Source organism: Hyla sarda, unplaced genomic scaffold (genome assembly GCF_029499605.1).
Source record: "Hyla sarda isolate aHylSar1 unplaced genomic scaffold, aHylSar1.hap1 scaffold_557, whole genome shotgun sequence".
NCBI classification, from domain to species: Eukaryota; Metazoa; Chordata; class Amphibia; order Anura; family Hylidae; genus Hyla; species Hyla sarda.
Genome location: NW_026610569.1, coordinates 38,127 through 65,557, shown reverse-complemented (window position 1 = coordinate 65,557; position 27,431 = coordinate 38,127). Strand labels below are relative to the sequence as shown.

The following is a 27,431-nucleotide window of genomic DNA, read 5'->3' as shown; positions in this document are numbered from 1 at the left end:
TCAGTGCAGGCACCATGTATATTACGGTATTTATGGTGTAATGTAATCCCTCAGTGCAGGCACCATGTATTTTACGGTATATATATAGTGTAATTTGATCCCTCAGTGCAGGCAGCATGTATATTACGGTATATATAGTGTAATGTAATCCCTCAGTGCGGGCACCATATATATTACGGTATATATAGTGTAATATAATCCCTCAGTGCAGGTACCATGTATATTACGGTATATATAGTGTAATGTGATCCCTCAGTGCGGGCACCATATATATTACGGTATATATAGTGTAATATAATCCCTCAGTGTAGGCACCATGTATATAACGGTATTTATATTGTAATGTAATCCCTCAGAGCAGGCACCATGTATATTACGGTATATATAGTGTAATGTAATCCCTCAGTTCAGGCACCATGTATATTATGGTATATATAGTGTAATGTAATCCCTCAGTTCAGGCACCATGTATATTACGGTATATATAGTGTAATGTAATCCCTCAGTGCAGGCACCATGTATATTACGGTATATATAGTGTAATATAATCCCTCAGTGCAGGCACCATGTATATTAAGGTATATATAGTGTAATGTAATCCCTCAGTTCAGGCACCATGTATATTACGGTATATATAGTGTAATGTAATCCCTCAATTCAGGCACCATGTATATTATGGTATATATAGTGTAATGTAATCCCTCAGTTCAGGCACCATGTGTATTACGGTATATATAGTGTAATGTAATCCCTCAGTGCAGGCACCATGTATATTACGGTATATATAGTGTAATATAATCCCTCAGTGCAGGCACCATGTATATTAAGGTATATATAGTGTAATATAATCCCTCAGTGCGGGCACCATGTATATTACGGTATATATAGTGTAATGTAATACCTCAGTGCAGGCACCATGTATATTACGGTATATATTGTGTAATGTAATCCCTCAGTGCAGGCACCATGTATATTACGGTATTCATACTGTAATGTAATCCCTCAGTGCAGGCACCATGTATATAATGGTATATATAGTGTAATGTAATCCCTCAGTGCAGGCACCATGTATATTACAGTATAGATAGTGTAAAGTAATCCCTCAGTGCAGGCACCATGTATATTACGGTATATATAGTGTAATGTTATCCCTCAGTGCAGGACCATGTATATTACGGTATATATAGTGTAATTTGATCCCTCAGTGTAGGCACCATGTATATTACAGTATATATAGTGTAATGTTATCCCTCAGTGCAGGACCATGTATATTACGGTATATATAGTGTAATGTAATCCCTCAGTGCAGGCACCATGTATATTACAGTATATATAGAGTTATATAATCCCTCAGTGCAGGCACCATGTATATTACGGTATATATAGTGTAATGTAATCACTCAGTGCAGGCACCATGTATATTACAGTATATATAGTGTAATATAATCCCTCAGTGCAGGCACCATGTATATGACGGTATATATAGTGTAATGTAATCCCTCAGTGCAGGCACCATGTATATTACGGTATATATAGTGTAATGTAATCCCTCAGTGCAGGCACCATGCATATTACGGTATATATAGTGTAATGTAATCCCTCAGTGCAGGCACCATGTATATTACTGTATATATAGTGTAATGTTATCCCTCAGTGCAGGCACCATGTATATTACAGTATATATAGTGTAATGTAATCCCTCAGTGCAGGCACCATGTATATTACTGTATATATAGTGTAATGTAATCCCTCAGTGCAAGCACCATGTAAATGACGGTATATATAGTGTAATGTAATCCCTCGGTGCAGGCACCATGTATATTACGGTATATATAGTGTAATGTAATCCCTCAGTGCAGGCACCATGTATATAATGGTATATATAGTGTAATGTAATCCCTCAGTGTGGGCACCATATATATTACGGTATATATAGTGTAATATAATCCCTCAGTGCAGGCATCATGTATATTACGGTATATATAGTGTAATGTAATCCCTCAGTGCAGGCACCATGTATATTACGGTATACATAGTGTAATGTAATCCCCCAGTGCAGGCACCATGTATATTACGGTATATATAGTGTAATGTAACTCCTCAGTGCATGCACCATGTATATTACAGTATATATAGGGTAATGTAATCCCCCAGTGCAGGCACCATGTATATTACGGTATATATAGTGTAATGTATTCCCTCAGTGCATGCACCATGTATAGTACAGTATATATAGTGTAATGTAATCCCTCAGTGCAGGCACCATGTATATTACGGTATATATAGTGTAATGTAATCCCTCAGTGCATGCACCATGTATAGTACAGTATATATAGTGTAATGTAATCCCCCAGTGCAGGCACCATGTATATTACGGTATATATAGTGTAATGTAATCCGTCAATGCAGGCACCATGTATATTACGGTATATATAGTGTAATGTAATCCCTCAGTGCAGGCACCATGTATATTACGGTATATATAGTGTAATGTAATCCGTCAATGCTGGCACCATGCATATGACGGTATTTATAGTGTAATGTAATCCCCCAGTGCAGGCACCATGTATATTACGGTATATATAGTGTAATGTAATCCGTCAATGCAGGCACCATGTATATTACGGTATATATAGTGTAATGTAATCCCTCAGTGCAGGCACCATGTATATTACGGTATATATAGTGTAATGTAATCCGTCAATGCTGGCACCATGCATATGACGGTATTTATAGTGTAATGTAATCCCCCAGTGCAGGCACCATGTATATTACGGTATATATAGTGTAAAGTAATCCGTCAATGCAGGCACCATGTATATTACGGTATATATAGTGTAATGTAATCCCTCAGTGCAGGCACCATGTATATTACAGTATATATAGTGTAATATAATCCCTCAGTACAGGCACCATGTATATGACGGTATTTATAGTGTAATGTAATCCCTCAGTGCAGGCACCATGTATATTACGGTATATATAGTGTAATGTAATCCCTCAGTGCAGGCACCATGTATATTACAGTATATATAGTGTAATGTAATCCCTCAGTGCAGGCACCATGTATATTACAGTATATATAGTGTAATGTAATCCCTCAGTGCAGGCACCATGTATATTACGGTATATATAGTGTAATATAATCCCACAGTGCAGGCACCATGTATATGACGGTATTTATAGTGTATTGTTATCCCTCAGTGCAGGCACCATGTATATTACAGTATATATATAGTGTAATATAATCCCTCAGTGCAGGCACCATCTATATTACGGTATATATAGTGTAATGTAATCCCTCAATGCGGGCACCATGTATATTACGGTATATATAGTGTAATGTAATCCCTCAGTGCAGGCACCATGTATATTACGGTATATATAGTGTAATGTAATCCCTCAGTGCAGGCACCATGTATATTACGGTATATATAGTGTAATGTAATCCCTCAGTGCAGGCACCATGTATTTTACGGTATATATAGTGTAATGTAATCCCTCAGTGCGGGCACCATGTATGTTACGGTATATATAGTGTAATGTAATCCCTCAGTGCGGGCACCATGTATATTACGGTATATATAGTGTAATATAATCCCTCAGTGCGGGCACCATGTATATTATGGTATATATAGTGTAATGTAATCCCTCAGTGCAGGCACCATGTATATTACGGTATATATAGTGTAATATAATCCCCCAGTGCAGGCACCATGTATATTACGGTATATATAGTGTAATGTAATCCCTCAGTGCAGGCATCATGTATATTATGGTATATATAGTGTAATGTAATCCCTCAGTGCAGGCACCATGTATATTACAGTATAGATAGTGTAAAGTAATCCCCCAGTGCAGGCACCATGTATATTACGGTATATATAGTGTAATGTAATCCCCCAGTGCAGGCATCATGTATATTACGGTATATATAGTGTAATGTAATCCCTCAGTGCAGGCACCATGTATATTACGGTATATATAGTGTAATGTAATCCCTCAGTGCAGGCACCATGTATATTACGGTATATAAAGTGTAATATAATCCCTCAGTGCAGGCAGCATGTATATATAGTGTAATGTAATCCCTCAGTGCAGGCACCATGTATATTACGGTATATATAGTGTAATGTAATCCCTCAGTGCAGGCACCATGTATATTACGGTATATATAGTGTAATTTGATCCCTCAGTGCAGGCAGCATGTATATTACGGTATATATAGTGTAATGTAATCCCTCAGTGCAGGCATCATGTATATTATGGTATATATAGTGTAATGTGATCCCTCAGTGCAGGCACCATGTATATTACAGTATAGATAGTGTAATGTAATCCCCCAGTGCAGGCACCATGTATATTACGGTATATATAGTGTAATGTAAACCCCCAGTGCAGGCACCATGTATATTACGGTATATATAGTGTAATGTAATCCCTCAGTGCAGGCACCATGTATATTACGGTATATATAGTGTAATGTAATCCCTCAGTGCAGGCATCATGTATATTACGGTATATATAGTGTAATGAAATCCCTCAGTGCAGGCACCATGTATATTACGGTATATATAGTGTAATGTAAACCCTCAGTGCAGGCACCATGTATATTACGGTATATATAGTGTAATGTAATCCCTTTGTGCAGGTACCATGTATATTACGGTATATATAGTGTAATGTAATCCCTCAGTGCAGGCACCATGTATATTACGGTATATATAGTGTAATGTAATCCCTCAGTGCAGGCACCATTTATATTACGGTATATATAGTGTAATGTAATCCCCCAGTGCAGTCACCATGTATATTACAGTATATATAGTGTAATGTTATCCCTCAGTGCAGGCACCATGTATATTACGGTATATATAGTGTAATGTAATCCCCCAGTGCAGGCACCATGTATATTACGGTATATATAGTGTAATGTAATCCCTCAGTGCGGGCACCATGTATATTACTGTATATATAGTGTAATATAATCCCTCAGTGCGGGCACCATGTATATTACAGTATATATAGTGTAATGTAATCCCTCAGTGCGGGCACCATGTATATTACGGTATATATAGTGTAATGTAATCCCCCAGTGCAGGCACCATGTATATTACGGTATATATAGTGTAATGTAATCCCTCAGTGCAGGCACCATGTATATTACAGTATATATAGTGTAATGTTATCCCTCAGTGCAGGCACCATGTATATTACGGTATATATAGTGTAATGTAATCCCCCAGTGCAGGCACCATGTATATTACGGTATATATAGTGTAATGTAATCCCTCAGTGCGGGCACCATGTATATTACGGTATATATAGTGTAATGTAATCCCTCAGTGCAGGCACCATGTATATTACAGTATAGATAGTGTAAAGTAATCCCTCAGTGCAGGCACCATGTATATTACGGTATATATAGTGTAATGTAATCCCCCAGTGCAGGCACCATGTATATTACAGTATATATAGTGTAATGTTATCCCTCAGTGCAGGCACCATGTATATTACGGTATATATAGTGTAATGTAATCCCCCAGTGCAGGCACCATGTATATTACGGTATATATAGTGTAATGTAATCCCTCAGTGCGGGCACCATGTATATTACTGTATATATAGTGTAATATAATCCCTCAGTGCGGGCACCATGTATATTACAGTATATATAGTGTAATGTTATCCCTCAGTGCGGGCACCATGTATATTACGGTATATATAGTGTAATGTAATCCCCCAGTGCAGGCACCATGTATATTACGGTATATATAGTGTAATGTAATCCCTCAGTGCAGGCACCATGTATATTACAGTATATATAGTGTAATGTTATCCCTCAGTGCAGGCACCATGTATATTACGGTATATATAGTGTAATGTAATCCCCCAGTGCAGGCACCATGTATATTACGGTATATATAGTGTAATGTAATCCCTCAGTGCGGGCACCATGTATATTACTGTATATATAGTGTAATATAATCCCTCAGTGCGGGCACCATGTATATTACGGTATATATAGTGTAATGTAATCCCCCAGTGCAGGCACCATGTATATTACGGTATAGATAGTGTAATGTAATCCCTCAGTGCAGGCACCATGTATATTACGGTATATATAGTGTAATGTAATCCCCCGATGCAGGCACCATGTATATTACGGTATATATAGTGTAATGTAATCCCTCAGTGCAGGCACCATGTATATTACGGTATATATAGTGTAATTTGATCCCTCAGTGCAGGCACCATGTATATTACAGTATATATAGTGTAATGTAATCCCTCAGTGCAGGCACCATGTATATTACGGTATATATAGTGTAATGTAATACCTCAGTGCGGGCACCATGTATATTACGGTATATATAGTGTAATATAATCCCTCAGTGCAGGCACCATGTATATTACGGTATATTTAGTGTAATGTTATCCCTCAGTGCGGGCACCATGTATATTACGGTATATATAGTGTAATGTAATCCCTCCGTGCAGGCACCATGTACATTACAGTATATATAGTGTAATGTAATCCCTCCGTGCAGGCACCATGTATATTACGGTATATATAGTGTAATGTAATCCCTCAGTGCAGGCACCATGTATATTACGGTATATATAGTGTAATGTAATCCCCCCAGTGCAGGCACCATGTATATTACGGTATATATAGTGTAATGTAATCCCCCAGTGCAGGCACCATGAATATTACAGTATATATAGTGTAATGTAATCCCTCAGTGCAGGCACCATGTATATTACGGTATATATAGTGTAATTTGATCCCTCAGTGCAGGCACCATGTATATTACAGTATATATAGTGTAATGTAATCCCTCAGTGCAGGCACCATGTATATTACGGTATATATAGTGTAATGTAATCCGTCAATGCAGGCACCATGCATATGACGGTATTTATAGTGTAATGTAATCCCCCAGTGCAGGCACCATATATATTACAGTATATATAGTGTAATATAATCCCTCAGTGCAGGCACCATGTATATGACGGTATTTATAGTGTAATGTAATCCCTCAGTGCAGGCACCATGTATATTAAAGTATATATAGTGTAATATAATCCCTCAGTGCAGGCACCATGTATATGACGGTATTTATAGTGTATTGTAATCACTCAGTGCAGGCACCATGTATATTACAGTATATATAGTGTAATGTAATCCCTCAGTGCAGGCACCATGTATATTAAAGTATATATAGTGTAATATAATCCCTCAGTGCAGGCACCATGTATATGACGGTATTTATAGTGTATTGTTATCCCTCAGTGCAGGCACCATGTATATTACAGTATATATATAGTGTAATATAATCCCTCAGTGCAGGCACCATGTATATTACGGTATATATAGTGTAATGTAATCCCTCAGTGCGGGCACCATGTATATTACGGTATATATAGTGTAATGTAATCCCTCAGTGCAGGCACCATGTATATTACGGTATATATAGTGTAATGTAATCCCTCAGTGCAGGCACCATGTATATTACGGTATATATAGTGTAATGTAATCCCTCAGTGCAGGCACCATGTATGTTACGGTATATATAGTGTAATGTAATCCCTCAGTGCGGGCACATGTATATTACGGTATATATAGTGTAATATAATCCCTCAGTGCGGGCACCATGTATATTATGGTATATATAGTGTAATGTAATCCCTCAGTGCGGGCACCATGTATATTACGGTATATATAGTGTAATGTAATCCCCCAGTGCAGGCACCATGTAAATTACGGTATATATAGTGTAATGTAATCCCTCAGTGCAGGCACCATGTATATTACGGTATATATAGTGTAATGTAATCCCTCAGTGCAGGCATCATGTATATTACGGTATATATAGTGTAATGTAAACCCTCAGTGCAGGCACCATGTATATTACGGTATATATAGTGTAATGTAATCCCTCAGTGCAGGCACCGTGCATATTACGGTATATATAGTGTAATGTAAACCCTCAGTGCAGGCACCATGTATATTACGGTATATACAGTGTAATGTAATCCCTTTGTGCAGGTACCATGTATATTACGGTATATATAGTGTAATATAATCCCTCAGTGCAGGCACCATGTATATTACGGTATATATAGTGTAATTTGATCCCTCAGTGCAGGCAGCATGTATATTACGGTATATATAGTGTAATGTAATCCCTTTGTGCAGGTACCATGTATATTACGGTATATATAGTGTAATATAATCCCTCAGTGCAGGCACCATGTATATTACGATATATATAGTGTAATTTGATCCCTCAGTGCAGGCACCATGTATATTACGGTATATATAGTGTAATGTAATCCCTCAGTGCAGGCACCATGTATATTACGGTATTTATGGTGTAATGTAATCCCTCAGTGCAGGCACCATGTATTTTACGGTATATATATAGTGTAATTTGATCCCTCAGTGCAGGCAGCATGTATATTACGGTATATATAGTGTAATGTAATCCCTCAGTGCGGGCATCATATATATTACGGTATATATAGTGTAATATAATCCCTCAGTGCAGGTACCATGTATATTACGGTATATATAGTGTAATGTGATCCCTCAGTGCGGGCACCATATATATTACGGTATATATAGTGTAATATAATCCCTCATTGCAGGCACCATGTATATAACGGTATTTATATTGTAATGTAATCCCTCAGAGCAGGCACCATGTATATTACGGTATATATAGTGTAATGTAATCCCTCAGTTCAGGCACCATGTATATTATGGTATATATAGTGTAATGTAATCCCTCAGTTCAGGCACCATGTATATTACGGTATATATAGTGTAATGTAATCCCTCAGTGCAGGCACCATGTATATTACGGTATATATAGTGTAATATAATCCCTCAGTGCAGGCACCATGTATATTAAGGTATATATAGTGTAATGTAATCCCTCAGTTCAGGCACCATGTATATTACGGTATATATAGTGTAATGTAATCCCTCAATTCAGGCACCATGTATATTATGGTATATATAGTGTAATGTAATCCCTCAGTTCAGGCACCATGTGTATTACGGTATATATAGTGTAATGTAATCCCTCAGTGCAGGCACCATGTATATTACGGTATATATAGTGTAATATAATCCCTCAGTGCAGGCACCATGTATATTAAGGTATATATAGTGTAATATAATCCCTCAGTGCGGGCACCATGTATATTACGGTATATATAGTGTAATGTAATACCTCAGTGCAGGCACCATGTATATTACGGTATATATTGTGTAATGTAATCCCTCAGTGCAGGCACCATGTATATTACGGTATTCATACTGTAATGTAATCCCTCAGTGCAGGCACCATGTATATAATGGTATATATAGTGTAATGTAATCCCTCAGTGCAGGCACCATGTATATTACAGTATAGATAGTGTAAAGTAATCCCTCAGTGCAGGCACCATGTATATTACAGTATATATAGTGTAATGTAATCCCTCAGTGCATGCACCATGTATAGTACAGTATATATAGTGTAATGTAATCCCCCAGTGCAGGCACCATGTATATTACGGTATATATAGTGTAATGTAATCCGTCAATGCAGGCACCATGTATATTACGGTATATATAGTGTAATGTAATCCCTCAGTGCAGGCACCATGTATATTACGGTATATATAGTGTAATGTAATCCGTCAATGCTGGCACCATGCATATGACGGTATTTATAGTGTAATGTAATCCCCCAGTGCAGGCACCATGTATATTACGGTATATATAGTGTAATGTAATCCGTCAATGCAGGCACCATGTATATTACGGTATATATAGTGTAATGTAATCCCTCAGTGCAGGCACCATGTATATTACGGTATATATAGTGTAATGTAATCCGTCAATGCTGGCACCATGCATATGACGGTATTTATAGTGTAATGTAATCCCCCAGTGCAGGCACCATGTATATTACGGTATATATAGTGTAAAGTAATCCGTCAATGCAGGCACCATGTATATTACGGTATATATAGTGTAATGTAATCCCTCAGTGCAGGCACCATGTATATTACAGTATATATAGTGTAATATAATCCCTCAGTACAGGCACCATGTATATGACGGTATTTATAGTGTAATGTAATCCCTCAGTGCAGGCACCATGTATATTACGGTATATATAGTGTAATGTAATCCCTCAGTGCAGGCACCATGTATATTACGGTATATATAGTGTAATGTAATCCCTCAGTGCAGGCACCATGTATATTACGGTATATATAGTGTAATGTAATCCCTCAGTGCAGGCACCATGTATATTACAGTATATATAGTGTAATGTAATCCCTCAGTGCAGGCACCATGTATATTACGGTATATATAGTGTAATGTAATCCCTCAGTGCAGGCACCATGTATATTACAGTATATATAGTGTAATGTAATCCCTCAGTGCAGGCACCATGTATATTACAGTATATATAGTGTAATGTAATCCCTCAGTGCAGGCATCATGTATATTACAGTATATATAGTGTAATGTTATCCCTCAGTGCAGGCACCATGTATATTACGGTATATATAGTGTAATGTAATCTCTCAGTGCGGGCACCATGTATATTACGGTATATATAGTGTAATATAATCCCACAGTGCAGGCACCATGTATATGACGGTATTTATAGTGTATTGTTATCCCTCAGTGCAGGCACCATGTATATTACAGTATATATATAGTGTAATATAATCCCTCAGTGCAGGCACCATCTATATTACGGTATTACGGTATATATAGTGTAATGTAATCCCTCAGTGCAGGCACCATGTATGTTACGGTATATATAGTGTAATGTAATCCCTCAGTGCGGGCACCATGTATATTACGGTATATATAGTGTAATATAATCCCTCAGTGCGGGCACCATGTATATTATGGTATATATAGTGTAATGTAATCCCTCAGTGCAGGCACCATGTATATTACGGTATATATAGTGTAATATAATCCCCCAGTGCAGGCACCATGTATATTACGGTATATATAGTGTAATGTAATCCCTCAGTGCAGGCATCATGTATATTATGGTATATATAGTGTAATGTAATCCCTCAGTGCAGGCACCATGTATATTACAGTATAGATAGTGTAAAGTAATCCCCCAGTGCAGGCACCATGTATATTACGGTATATATAGTGTAATGTAATCCCCCAGTGCAGGCACCATGTATATTACGGTATATATAGTGTAATGTAATCCCTCAGTGCAGGCACCATGTATATTACGGTATATATAGTGTAATGTAATCCCTCAGTGCAGGCACCATGTATATTACGGTATATAAAGTGTAATATAATCCCTCAGTGCAGGCAGCATGTATATATAGTGTAATGTAATCCCTCAGTGCAGGCACCATGTATATTACGGTATATATAGTGTAATGTAATCCCTCAGTGCAGGCACCATGTATATTACGGTATATATAGTGTAATTTGATCCCTCAGTGCAGGCAGCATGTATATTACGGTATATATAGTGTAATGTAATCCCTCAGTGCAGGCATCATGTATATTATGGTATATATAGTGTAATGTGATCCCTCAGTGCAGGCACCATGTATATTACAGTATAGATAGTGTAATGTAATCCCCCAGTGCAGGCACCATGTATATTACGGTATATATAGTGTAATGTAAACCCCCAGTGCAGGCACCATGTATATTACGGTATATATAGTGTAATGTAATCCCTCAGTGCAGGCACCATGTATATTACGGTATATATAGTGTAATGTAATCCCTCAGTGCAGGCATCATGTATATTACGGTATATATAGTGTAATGAAATCCCTCAGTGCAGGCACCATGTATATTACGGTATATATAGTGTAATGTAAACCCTCAGTGCAGGCACCATGTATATTACGGTATATATAGTGTAATGTAATCCCTTTGTGCAGGTACCATGTATATTACGGTATATATAGTGTAATTTGATCCCTCAGTGCAGGCACCATGTATATTACGGTATATATAGTGTAATTTGATCCCTCAGTGCAGGCAGCATGTATATTACGGTATATATAGTGTAATATAATTCCTCAGTGCAGGCACCATGTATATTACGGTATATATAGTGTAATGTAATCCCTCAGTGCAGGCACCATGTATATTACGGTATATACAGTGTAGTCTAATCCCTCAGTGCAGGCACCATGTATATTATGGTATATGTAGTGTAATATAATCCCTCAGTGCAGGCACCATGTATATTACGGTATATATAGTGTAATATAATCCCTCAGTGCAGGCACCATGTATATTACGGTATATATAGTGTGATATAATCCCTCAGTGCAGGCACCATGTATATTACGGTATATATAGTGTAATATAATCCCTCAGTGCAGGCACCATGTATATTACGGTATATATAGTGTAATATAATCCCTCAGTGCAGGCACCATGTATATTACGGTATATACAGTGTAATCTAATCCCTCAGTGCAGGCACCATGTATATTATGGTATATGTAGTGTAATATAATCTCTCAGTGCAGGCACCATGTATATTACGGTATATGGTTCCTCACTCAGTGGCAGTATATATAGTGTAATGTAATCTCTCAGTGCAGGCACCATGTATATTACGGTATATTGTTCCTCACTCAGTGGCAGTATATATAGTGTAATGTAATCCCTCAGTGTGGACACCATGTATATTACAGTATATATAGTGTAATGTAATCCCCCCCAAATCAGGCACCATGCATATTACGGTATATGGTTCCTCACTCAGTGGCAGTATATATAGTGTAATGCAATCCCTCAGTGCAGGCACCATGTATATTACAGTATATATAGTGTAATGTAATCCCCCAGTGCAGACACCATGTATATTACGGTATATATTGTGTAATGTAATTTCTCAGTGCAGGCACCATGTAGATTACGGTATATGGTTCCTCACTCAGTGGCTGTATATATAGTGTAATTTAATCCCTCAGTGCAGGCACCATGTATATTATGGTATATTGTTCCTCACTCAGTGGCAGTATATATATAGTGTAATGTAATCCCTCAGTGTGGACACCATATATATTACGGTATATATAGTGTAATGTAATCCCCCAGTGCAGGCACCATGTATATTACGGTATATATAGTGTAATGTAATCCCTCAGTGCAGGCACCATGTATATTACGGTATATATAGTGTAATGTAATCCCTCAGTGCAGGCAGCATGTATATTATGGTAAATATAGTGTAATGTAATCCCTCAGTGCAGGCAGCATGTATATTACGGTATATATAGTGTAATGTAATCCCTCAGTGCAGGCAGCATGTATATTATGGTAAATATAGTGTAATGTAATCCCTCAGTGCGGGCACCATGTATATTATGGTATATATAGTGTAATGTAATCCCCCAGTGCAGGCACCATGTATATTACGGTATATATAGTGTAATGTAATCCCTCAGTGCAGGCACCATGTATATTACTGTATATATAGTGTAATGTAATCTCTCAGTGCAGGCACCATGTATATTACGGTATATGGTTCCTCACTCAGTGGCAGTATATATAGTGTAATATAATCTCTTAGTGCAGGCAGCATGTATATTTTACGGTATATGGTTCCTCACTCAGTGGCAGTATATATAGTGTAATGTAATCTATCAGTGCAGGCACCATGTATATTACGGTATATGGTTCCTCACTCAGTGGCAGTATATATAGTGTAATGTAATCTCTCAGTGCAGGCATCATGTATATTACAGTATATGGTTCCTCACTCAGTGGCAGTATATATAGTGTAATGTAATCTCTCAGTGCAGGCACCATGTATATTACGGTATATGGTTCCTCACTCAGTGGCAGTATATATAGTGTAATATAATCTCTCAGTGCAGGCACCATGTATATTTTACAGTATATGGTTCCTCACTCAGTGGCAGTATATATAGTGTAATGTAATCTATCAGTGCAGGCACCATGTATATTACTGTATATGGTTCCTCACTCAGTGGCAGTATATATAGTGTAATGTAATCTATCAGTGCAGGCACCATGTATATTACGGTATATGGTTCCTCACTCAGTGGCAGTATATATAGTGTAATGTAATCCCCCAGTGCAGGCGGCAGATGGGTGTGAACAGATACGTGCGCTGTGTGTCTGAGCCCGTATGACCTGCACGGAAGTCAGCAATGATGGCACAGAGGAAATACGGGGTGATGGGCGACATATCACCAGGACTGATCTATGTGAGGAGGAACCATCTGTGACCTGTACAACAATGTGGGCATCACCTACCGCCCAATATCTGGAAATCAGTTACCCCAATGTGTGGTGTCCTTCTCTGTCCACAATGTGGGTGCCCATCACCTACCGCCCAATATCTGGAAATCAGTTACCCCAATGTGTGGTGTCCTTCTCTGTCCACAATGTGGGTGCCCATCACCTACCGCCCAATATCTGGAGATCAGTTACCCCAATGTGTGGTGCTCTTCTCTGTCCACAATGTGGGTGCCCATCACCTACCGCCCAATATCTGGAGATCAGTTACCCCAATGTGTGGTGCCCTTCTCTGTCCACAATGTGGGTGCCCATCACCTACCGCCCAATATCTGGAAATCAGTTACCCCAATGTGTGGTGTCCTTCTCTGTCCGCAATGTGGGTGCCCATCACCTACCGCCCAATATCTGGAGATCAGTTACCCCAATGTGTGGTGCCCTTCTCTGTCCACAATGTGGGTGCCCATCACCTACCGCCCAATATCTGGAAATCAGTTACCCCAATGTGTGGTACTCTTCTCTGTCCACAATGTGGGTGACCATCACCTACCGCCCAATATCTGGAGGTCAGTTACCCCAATGTGTGGTGTCCTTCTCTGTCCACAATGTGGGTGCCCATCACCTACCGCCCAATATCTGGAGGTCAGTTACCCCAATGTGTGGTGTCCTTCTCTGTCCACAATGTGGGTGCCCATCACCTACCGCCCAATATCTGGAGGTCAGTGGCTACATGCAGGTTAATACCCTACCCGGACCATACTAAAAACATTCATACAGGTAAGAATCTTCATCCTATGATGGTACATTTGCCACCTACCTGTGCCGACTTGCTGCCCGCAATCCATTCTGGGCCTGTGTCACCCCCTGCGCTGTCATCACTTGTCCCTGGGGTGCAGCGCCCCCTGTGTACAGGTTATATCGAGGAGGGTAGTTGGTAGCGTAGACTCCACTAATGTAGAATATACAAGTCAACAAACACAACATTTCAGACCTTCTCATCATAACTGATCCAGGAGATAGGGACAAGAAGAATGAGAGGACCTCACTGCCCAGAGCTCAGCAGAAAACCACAACCAGACTGCGGCTGTGTCACCCGTGATGAGGGGCGCTCTAACGTCAAGCACCAGCGCTGCACACGTCAATCCACAGCTGAGGGTCAAGACTTTCATGGGACCCTGAAGAATCCAGAGTATCAGAAAAATCAACCAGGAATCTCTCCGGGACGTCTATGGGCTGGATGTCACCATGTGTCAGGCAGATGTGTGGAGATACATCCATATGGCGGTGGTACCTTCAGAAGTTAAACAAGCTGCGGTGTTCCTCAACATAACCAAGAACATGTTCCCTTATGTGACGTTTTGTACATCCCAGACTACGGTCCAAGTGTCTACCACAAAGCTCTGCACCTCAAGTCCGACAATCCTCTCCCTTAGCTCTAGAAATCCTTCCAGATCACACTTTATGGCATTGATCTAGATTCCATTTGGTCTCTTGAATGTAGATCACACTTGGTCTCCTGGACATAGATCACCCCTGATCTTTTGGACGTAGATCACCTTGGTCTTTTGGATGTAGAGCCCCCTCGGTCTCCTGGACGTAGATCACCTTCTGTCTTCTGGACGTAGATCACTTTTGGTCTCCTGGATGTAGATCATTTTTGGTTTCCTGGACGTAGATCACCGTTGGTCTCCTGCATGTAGATCACTCTTGGTCTCCTGGATGTAGATCACTTTTGGTCTCCTGGATGTAGATCACTCCTGGTGTCCTGGATTTAGATCACCCTTGGTCTCCTCGACGTAGACCACTCTTGGTCTCCTGGATGTAGATCACTCTTGGTCTCCTGGATGTAGATTACTCTTGGTTTCCTGGACGTAGATCCCTCTTGGTCTCCTGGATGGAGATCACTTTTGGTCTCCTGGATGTAGATCACTCTTGGTCTCCTGGACGTAGATCACTCTTGGTCTCCTGGACGTAGATCACTCTTGGTCTCCTGAAAGTAGATCACTTTCGGTCTCCTGGACGTAGATCACTCTTGGTTTCCTGGACGTAGATCACTCTTGATCTCCTGGACGTAGATCACTCTTGGTCTCCTGGACGTAGATCACTTTCGGTCTCCTGTACGTAGATCTCCCTTGGTCTCCTGGACGTAGATCTCCCTTGGTCTCCTGGATGTAGATCTCCCTTGGTCTCCTGGACATGGATCACTCTTGGTCTTCTGGACGTAGATCACTCTCGGTCTCTTGTATGTAGATCACTCTTGGTCTCCTGGATGTAGATCTCCCTTGGTCTCCTGGATGTAGATCTCCCTTGGTCTCCTGGACATGGATCACTCTTGGTCTTCTGGACGTAGATCACCCTCGGTCTCTTGTATGTAGATCACTCTTGGTCTCCTGGATGTAGATCACTCTTGGTATCCTGGATGTAGATCACTATTGGTCTCCTGGATGTAGATCACTCCTGGTGTCCTGGATGTAGATCCCACTTCCTTTCCTGGACCCAGCCCGGTCTCGTGTGTTTGAGCCTTTTCTGGGACAATCCGTCTGCTTGCTGCCCCCGCACTCTCCCAATCCTCTTGAAGTCTCCTTGGTCAGCCCAGCACTGCCAGCATCCTCCAAGAGAGGGAGAAGAAAGCCTGAGGGGGAGGAGGAGGGAGACAACTGAAAGAAAATCTTCATTCCCAACCCCCTCCCAAAACTTCCTGCCTCCCCGAACTTTGGATATTAACCCTGCAGATCCCGTCCATCCAGCAGGAAAGAGTCCGAACTCTGGGGCTGAGGGACTGTGTGAGATGCTTCCTTGTCCTTATAGATCTATATATCTTATATCTATCTGTGTGTGTGTGTGTGTGTGTGTGTATATATGTATATATATATATATATATATATACTTTATCCTTTGTTTTTAGACTCAATGATTTAATGTCTCTTTTATACTATAAGTCTAATTTTCTCTCTCTCTCTCTCTCTCTTTCTTGGAGGGTGTGAGGAGATCTGCCCATTCTGTGGAGGGTGTGAGGAGATCATTCCCATCTGTGGAGGGTGCGAGGAGATCAGCCCCATCTGTGGAGGGTGTGAGGAGATCTGCCCCATCTGTGGAGGGTGTGAGGAGATCTGCCCATTCTGTGGAGGGTGTGAGGAGATCTGCCCCATCTGTTGAGGGTGTGAGGAGATCTGCCCCATCTGTGGAGGGTGTGAGGAGATCATTCCCATCTGTGGAGGGTGCGAGGAGATCAGCCCCATCTGTGGAGGGTGTGAGGAGAAAATTCCCATCTGTGGGGGGTGTGAGGAGATCAGCCCCATCTGTGGAGGGTGCGAGGAGATCTGCCCCATCTGTGGAGGGTGTGAGGAAATCAGCCCCATCTGTGGAGGGTGTGAGGAGATCTGCCCCATCTGTGGAGGGTGTGAGGAAATCAGCCCCATCTGTGGAGGGTGTGAGGAGATCTGCCCCATCTGTGGAGGGTGTGAGGAGATCTGCCCCATCTGTGGAGGGTGTGAGGAGATCTGCCCCATCTGTGGAAGGTGTGAGGAAATCAGCCCCATCTGTGGAGGGTGTGAGGAGATCTGCCCCATCTGTGGAGGGTGTGAGGAGATCTGCCCCATCTGTGGAAGGTGTGAGGAAATCAGACCCATCTGTGGAGGGTGTGAGGAGATCTGCCCCATCTGTGGAGGGTGTGAGGAGATCTGCCCCATCTGTGGAGGGTGTGCAGAGATCTTCCCCATCTGTGGAAGGTATGAGATCAGCCCCATCTGTGGAGGGTGTGAGGAGATCTGCCCCATCTGTGGAGGGTGTGCAGAGATCTTCCCCATCTGTGGAAGGTGTGGGGAGATCAGCCCCATCTGTGGAGGGTATGAGATCAGCCCCATCTGTGGAGGGTACGAGGAGATCATTCCCATCTGAGGGTACCAGGAGATCATTCCCATCTGAGGGTAGGAGGAGATCATTCCCATCTGCTCTGAGGGCTTTACTCCGGCCCAGCAATGAAGGAGTTAGCTGTTGGTAAACTACAATTCCCATCATTCCCAGGCAGCCTTTGAGATGTAGTTTAGCAACACCTGGAGGCTCCCTGATTGGGAACACACCGCACTATGGACGTTTTCACCAGGGAGGAGGAGAGCACCATAAATGTACTAACGCATTTTTGTGTTTTTCTTTTCTTCTTGTTTCAGATGTGTATGGAGGGGATTTCTTCGGATTCGGTGGACTACAATGATGATGACCAGTGTTTTTTTTTATATTACACTGCTATAGAGGTCCATTGACACCGAAGAGCAGGGACACTACTATAGAGGTCCATAGACCATAGAGCGGGGACACGACTATAGAGGTCCATAGACCATAGAGCGGGGACACGACTATAGAGGTCCATAGACACAGAAGATCGGGGACACTACTATAGAGGTCCATAGACACAGAAGAGCGGGGACACTACTATAGAGGTCCATAGACCATAGAGCGGGGACACTACTATAGAGGTCTATAGACACAGAAGAGTGGGGACACTACTATAGAGGTCCATAGACACAGAAGAATGGTGATACTACTATATAGGTCTATAGACACAGAAGAGAAGGGACACTACTATAGAGGTCCATAGACCATAGAGCGGGGACACTACTATAGAGGTCCATAGACACAGAAGAGCGGGGACACTACTATAGAGGTCTATAGACACAGAAGAGTGGTGATACTACTATAGAGGTCTATAGATACAGAAGAGCGGAGACACTACTATAGAGGTCTATAGACACAGAAGAGTGGGGACACTACTATAGAGGTCTATAGATACAGAAGAGTGGGGACACTACTATAGAGGTCCATAGACACAGAAGAGTGGTGATACTACTATAGAGGTCTATAGATACAGAAGAGTGGGAACACTACTATAGAGGTCCATAGACACAGAAGAGCGGGGACACTACTATAGAGGTCCATAGACACAGAAGAGTGGTGATACTACTATAGAGGTCTATAGATACAGAAGAGTGGGAACACTACTATAGAGGTCCATAGACACAGAAGAGTGGGGACACTACTATAGAGGTCTATAGACATAGAGCGGGGACACTACTATAGAGGTCTATAGACACAGAAGAGCGGGGACACTACTATAGAGATCTATAGACTCAGAAGAGTGGGGACACTACTATAGAGGTCTATAGACACAGAAGAGAAGAGACACTACTATAGAGGTCCATAGACCATAGAGCGGGGACACTACTATAGAGGTCCATAGACACAGAAGAGCGGGGACACTACTTTAGAGGTCTATAGACACAGAAGAGTGGTGATACTACTATAGAGGTCTATAGATACAGAAGAGCGGAGACACTACTATAGAGGTCTATAGACACAGAAGAGTGGGGACACTACTATAGAGGTCCATAGACACAGAAGAGCGGGGACACTAATATAGAGGTCCATAGACACAGAAGAGTGGGGACACTACTATAGAGGTCTATAGACACAGAAGAGCGGGGACACTACTATAGAGATCTATAGACTCAGAAGAGTGGGGACACTACTATAGAGGTCTATAGACACAGAAGAGAAGAGACACTACTATAGAGGTCCATAGACCATAGAGCGGGGACACTACTATAGAGGTCCATAGACCATAGAGCGGGGACACTACTATAGAGGTCTATAGACACAGAAGAGTGGTGATACTACTATAGAGGTCTATAGACACAGAAGAGCGGGGACACTACTATAGAGATCTATAGACTCAGAAGAGTGGGGACACTACTATAGAGGTCTATAGACACAGAAGAGTGGGGACACTATTATAGAGGTCCATAGACACAGAAGAGCGGGGACACTAATATAGAGGTCCATAGACACAGAAGAGTGGGGACACTACTATAGAGGTCTATAGACATAGAGCGGGGACACTACTATAGAGGTCTATAGATACAGAAGAGCGGGGACACTACTATAGAGGTCCATAGACACAGAAGAGTGGGGACACTACTATAGAGGTCTATAGACATAGAGCGGGGACACTACTATAGAGGTCTATAGACACAGAAGAGCGGGGACACTACTATAGAGATCTATAGACTCAGAAGAGTGGTGATACTACGATAGAGGTCCATAGACACAGAAGAGCGGGGACACTACTATAGAGGTCCATAGACCATAGAGCGGGGACACTACTATAGAGGTCTATAGACACAGAAGAGTGGGGACACTACTATAGAGGTCCATAGACACAGAAGAGCGGGGACACTACTATAGAGGTCTATAGACACAGAAGAGCGGGGACACTACTATAGAGGTCCATAGACACAGAAGAGCGGGGACACTACTATAGAGGTCTATAGACACAGAAGAGTGGGGACACTACTATAGAGGTCCATAGACACAGAAGAGCGGGGACACTACTATAGAGGTCCATAGACACAGAAGAGCGGCGACACATTACAGATTAGACATTCTTATAATATGTCAACAAAAGTTACATTTTATTTCCATCATTTACACTTTCAAAATAACTGAAAACAAAAAAATGGCGTCTGCAAAAGTTTGTGCCCCCTGCAGAATTTATAGCATGCACTGCCCCCTTTACTAAGCTGAGACCTGCCAGTGTCATGGATTGTTCTCAATCAACATCTGGGAAGACCACGTGATGTCATCTCAAAGGTTTTAAATGCCCAGACTCATCTGACCTTGCCCCAACAATCAGCACCACGGGTTCTTCTAAGCAGTTGTCTAGAAATCTGAAACTGAAAATAGTTGACGCTCGCAAAGAAGGAGAAGGCTATAAGAAGATAGCAAAACGTTTTCAGATGTCAATATCCTCTGTTCAGAATGTAATTAAGAAATGGCAGTCATCAGGAACAGAGGAAGTTAAAGCAAGATCTGGAAGACCAAGAAAAATATCAGACAGAACAGCTTGCAGGATTGTTAGGAAAACAATTCAAAACCCACGTTTGACTGCACAATCCCTCCAGAAAGATCTGTCAGACACTGGAGTTGTGGTACACTATTCCACTATAAAGAGATACTTGTACAAATATGGTCTTCATGGAAGAGTCATCAGAAGAAAACCTCTTCTACGTCCTCACCACAAAAATCAGCGTTTGAACTTTGCAAATGAACATATAGACAAGCCTGATGCATTTTGGAAACAAGTTCTGTGGACCGATGAGGTTAAAATTAAACTTTTTGGCCGGAATGAGCAAAGGTACGTTTGGAGAAGAAGGGGAACAGAATTTAATGAAAAGAACCTCTGTCTTACTGTTAAGCATGGGGGTGGATCAATCATGCTTTGGGGTTGTATTGCAGCCAGTGGCACAGGGAACATCTCACGAGTAGAAGGAAAAATGGATTCAATAAAATTTCAGCAAATTTTGGATGCTAACTTGATGCCATCTGAGATAAAGCTGAAGTTAAAGAGAGGATGGCTTCTACAAATGGATAATGATCCTAAACACACCTCGAAATCCATGGGGATTACATCAAGAGGCGTAAACTGAAGGTTTTACCATGGCCTTCACAATCTCCTGACCTCACCATAATTGAAAATCTATGGATAGACCTTAAAAGAGCAGTGCGTGACAGACAGCCCAGAAATCTCAAAGAACTGGAAGACTTTTGTAAAGAAGAATGGGCAAAGATACCTCAAACAAGAATTGAAAGACTCTTGGCTGCTACAAAAAGCGTTTACAAGCTGTGATACTTGCCAAAGGGGGCAGTACAAGATATTAACTCTGCAGGGTGCCCAAACTTTTGCAGACGCCATTTTTTTGTTTTCTGTTATTATGAAAGTGTAAATGATGGAAATAAAATGTAACTTTTGGTGACATATTATAAGAATGTCTAATCTGTAATCTGATCCTTTTGGAGATTTTTCCATCTTTCCTTGGCTTCTTTATGCACATTAATACAAACGTTTACCTGGGGTGCCCAAACTTTTGATCCCCACTGAAGAGGTCCATAGACCATAGAGCGGGGACACTACTATAGAGGTCTATAGACATAGAGTGGGGACACTACTATAGAGGTCCATAGAGCGGGGACACGACTATAGAGGTCCATAGACACAGGAGAGCGGGGACACTACTATAGAGGTCTATAGACACAGAAGAGCGGGGACACTACTATAGAGGTCTATAGACACAGAAGAGCGGGGACACTACTATAGAGGTCTATAGACACCGAAGAGCAGGGACACTACTATAGAGGTCCATAGACCATAGAGCGGGAACACTACTATAGAGGTCCATAGACCATAGAGCGGGGACACGACAATAGAGGTCCATAGACACAGAAGAGCGGGGACACTACTATAGAGGTCTATAGACACAGAAGAGCGGGGACACTACTATAGAGGTCTATAGACACAGAAGAGTGAGGACACTACTATAGAGGTCCATAGACACAGAAGAGCGGGGACACTACTATAGAGGTCCATAGACACAGAAGAGCGGTGATACTACTATAGAGGTCCATAGACCATAGAGCGGGGACACTACTATAGAGGTCCATAGACACAGAAGAGCGGGGACACTACTATAGAGGTCCATAGACCATAGAGCGGGGACACTGCTATAGAGGTCCATAGACACAGAAGAGCAGGGACACTACTATAGAGGTCCATAGACCATAGAGCAGGGACACTACTATAGAGTTCTATAGACACAGAAGAACAGGGACACTACTATAGAGGTCTATAGACACAGAAGAGCGGGGACACTACTATAGAGGTCCATAGACCATAGAGCGGGGACACTGCTGTAGAGGTCCATAGACCATAGAGCAGGGACACGACTATAGAAGTCCATAGACCATAGAGCGGGGACACTACTGTAGAAGTCCATGGACACAGAAGAGCGGGGACACTACTGTAGAGGTCCATAGACACAGAAGAGCGGGGACACTACTGTAGAGGTCTATAGACACAGAAGAGCGGGGACACTACTGTAGAGGTCCATAGACACAAAAGAACGGGGACACTACTATAGAGGTCTATAGAACATAGAGCGGGGACACTACTATAGAGGTCTATAGACACAGAAGAGCGGGGACACTACTATAGAGGTCTATAGACACAGAAGAGCGGGGACACTACTATAGAGGTCTATAGAACATAGAGCAGGGACACTACTATAGAGGTCCATAGACACAGAAGAGCGGGGACACTACTATAGAGGTCTATAGACACAGAAGAGCGGGGACACTACTATAGAGGTCTATAGACACAGAAGAGCGGGGACACTACTATAGAGGTCTATAGACACAGAAGAGCAGGGACTCTACTATAGAGGTCTATAGAACATAGAGCAGGGACACTACTATAGAGGTCTATAGAACATAGAGCAGGGACACTACTATAGAGATCTATAGAACATAGAGCGGGGACACTACTATAGAGGTCCATAGACACAGAAGAGCGGGGACACTACTGTAGAGGTCCATAGACACAGAAGAGCAGGGACACTACTATAGAGATCTATAGACACAGAAGAGTGGGGACACTACTATAGAGGTCCATAGACACAGAAGAGCGGGGACACTACTATAGAGGTCTATAGACACAGAAGAGCGGGGACACTACTATAGAGGTCTATAGACACAGAAGAGCGGGGACACTACTATAGAGGTCTATAGACACAGAAGTGCGGGGACACGACTATAGAGGTCTATAGACACAGAAGAGTGGGGACACTACTATAGAGGTCTATAGACACAGAAGAGCGGGGACACGACTATAGAGGTCTATAGACACAGAAGAGCGGGGACACTACTAAAGAGGTCTATAGACACAGAAGAGCGGGGACTCTACTATAGAGGTCTATAGAACATAGAGCAGGGACACTACTATAGAGGTCTATAGACACAGAAGAGCGGGGACACTACTATAGAGGTCTATAGAACATAGAGCGGGGACACTACTATAGAGGTCCATAGATGCACAAGAGCGGGGACACTACTATAGAGGTCTATAGACACAGAAGAGCGGGGACACTACTATAGAGGTCTATAGACATAGAGCGGGGACACTACTATAGAGGTCCATAGACACAGAAGAGCGGGGACACTACTATAGAGGTCTATAGAACATAGAGCAGGGACACTACTATAGAGGTCTATAGAACATAGAGCAGGGACACTACTATAGAGGTCTATAGAACATAGAGCGGGGACACTACTATAGAGGTCCATAGACACAGAAGAGCGGGGACACTACTGTAGAGGTCCATAGACACAGAAGAGCAGGGACACTACTATAGAGTTCTATAGACACAGAAGAGCGGGGACACTACTATAGAGGTCTATAGACACAGAAGAGCGGGGACACTACTATAGAGGTCTATAGAACATAGAGCGGGAACACTACTATAGAGGTCTATAGACACAGAAGAGCAGGGACACTACTATAGAGGTCCATAGACACAGAAGAGCGGGGACACTACTATAGAGGTCTATAGAACATAGAGCGGGAACACTACTATAGAGGTCTATAGACACAGAAGAGCGGGGACACTACTATAGAGGTCTATAGAACATAGAGCAGGGACACTACAATAGAGGTCTATAGACACAGAAGAGCGGGGACACTACTATAGAGGTCTATAGAACATAGAGCAGGGACACTACTATAGAGGTCTATAGAACATAGAGCAGGGACACTACTATAGAGATCTATAGAACATAGAGCGGGGACACTACTATAGAGGTCTATAAACACAGAAGAGCGAGGACACTACTATAGAGGTCTATAGACACAGAAGAGCGGGGACACTACTATAGAGGTCTATAGACACAGAAGAGCGGGGACACTACTATAGAGGTCTATAGACACAGAAGAGCGGGGACACTACTATAGAGGTCCATAGACACAGAAGAGCGGGGACACTACTATAGAGGTCTATAGACACAGAAGAGCGGGGACACTACTATAGAGATCTATAGAACATAGAGCGGGGACACTACTATAGAGGTCTATAGACACAGAAGAGCGGGCACACTACTATAGAGGTCTATAGACACAGAAGAGCGGGTACACTACTATAGAGGTCTATAGACACAGAAGAGCGGGGACACTACTATAGAGGTCTATAGACACAGAAGAGCGGGTACACTACTATAGAGGTCTATAGACACAGAAGAGCGGGGACACTACTATAGAGGTCCATAGACACAGAAGAGCGGGGACACTACTATAGAGGTCTATAGACACAGAAGAGCGGGGACACTACTATAGAGATCTATAGAACATAGAGCGGGGACACTACTATAGAGGTCTATAGACACAGAAGAGCGGGCACACTACTATAGAGGTCTATAGACACAGAAGAGCGGGGACACTACTATAGAGGTCTATAGACACAGAAGAGCGGGTACACTACTATAGAGGTCTATAGACACAGAAGAGCGGGGACACTACTATAGAGGTCTATAGACACAGAAGAGCGGGGACACTACTATAGAGGTCCATAGACACAGAAGAGCGGGGACACTACTATAGAGGTCTATAGACACAGAAGAGCGGGGACACTACTATAGAGGTCCATAGACACAGAAGAGCGGGGACACTACTATAGAGGTCCATAGACACAGAAGAGCGGGGACACTACTATAGAGGTCTATAGACACAGAAGAGAAGAGACACTACTATAGAGGTCCACAGACCATAGAGCGGGGACACTACTATAGAGGTCTATAGACACAGAAGAGCGGGGACACTACTATAGAGATGTTCTTCCCATTATTTAGACCCACTCATCATGTGCTATGTAACATCTGAGGTGCTGCCCCTCATGCTGCCCCTCATGCTGCCCCTCATGCTGCCCCTCATGCTGCCCCTCACTGATTCTCAGTCATGTACGGGATATCCTCTTATCCTCTTAATCATCGAACTTCATTAACATAAATACTAAATAGAAACAATAATTGTATTAATAACTAAAAACCAGAATTAGTGACATAATTAGATAGTGAGGTAAAACTGCTCCAAACCGGCCCTGGGTACGTGCGGCCACCGGATGGACATAAAATAGGGACCGCGCCCGCTACCATCCACGTGACCCCCTCACCCTGTGTTATAGGGGTGCGGTATAATGTAGGATCGAGCAGGGAGAATGTCCTTCCATTATACCGCACCCCTATAACACAGGGTGAGGGGGTCACGTGGATGGTAGCGGGCGCGGTCCCTATTTTATGTCCATCCGGTGGCCGCACGTACCCAGGGCCGGTTTGGAGCAGTTTTACCTCACTATCTAATTATGTCACTAATTCTGGTTTTATGAAATTATTGTTTTAGAACTTTCTATTTTGCATTTATGATTCATCCTCCGAACATTAGATTGAGGATGAAAACAGACGAAAAAGACAATTTAACCCCTAATTGGTTACACAAAGCCAAAAACTGGCTCAGGAGGAGACTGGGAGATAATAAGGGAGGAGGAGGAGGCAGGAGGGAGGAGGAGATCGGGAGGGAGGAGGAGATCGGGAGGTAGGAGGAGACTTGGAGATAATAAGGGAGGAGGAGACCGGGAGGGAGGAGGAGACCGGGAGATAATAAGGGAGGAGGAGACCGGGAGGGATAATAAGGGAGGAGGAAACCGGGAGATTATAAAGGATGAGGAGACCGGGAGATAATAAAGGAGGAGGAGACCGGGAGATAATAAGGGAGGAGGAGACCGGGAGATAATAAGGGAGGAGGAGACCGGGAGGGAGGAGGAGACCGGGAGGGAGGAGGAGACCAGGAGATAATAAGGGAGGAGGAGACCGGGAGGGATAATAAGGGAGGAGGAGACCGGGAGATAATAAAGGAGGAGGAGACCGGGAGATAATAAAGGAGGAGGAGACCGGGAGATAATAAGGGAGGAGGAGACCGGGAGATAATAAGGGAGGAGGAGACCGGGAGATAATAAGGGAGGAGGAGACCGGGAGATAATAAGGGAGGAGGAGACCGGGAGGGAGGAGGAGACCGGGAGATAATAAGGGAGGAGGAAACCGGGAGATTATAAAGGATGAGGAGACCGGGAGATAATAAAGGAGGAGGAGACCGGGAGATAATAAGGGAGGAGGAGACCGGGAGATAATAAGGGAGGAGGAGACCGGGAGATAATAAGGGAGGAGGAGACCGGGAGATAATAAGGGAGGAGGAGACCGGGAGATAATAAGG

The 27,431-nt window shown here is 42.4% G+C and overlaps 1 protein-coding gene across 1 annotated transcript in view; it reads right to left on the bottom strand.

Moving 5' to 3' along the window:
* Positions 1-16,894, bottom strand: part of EMILIN1 (elastin microfibril interfacer 1) — a 98,322-nt gene extending 81,428 nt beyond the window's left edge. The window contains exon 1 of the mRNA XM_056554101.1: positions 15,114-16,894. Within this exon, the coding sequence (XP_056410076.1) occupies positions 15,114-15,298 (185 nt within the window). The 5' untranslated portion in view covers positions 15,299-16,894. The remainder of the gene's footprint in view (positions 1-15,113) is intronic.
* Positions 16,895-27,431: the final 10,537 nt, after the last annotated feature.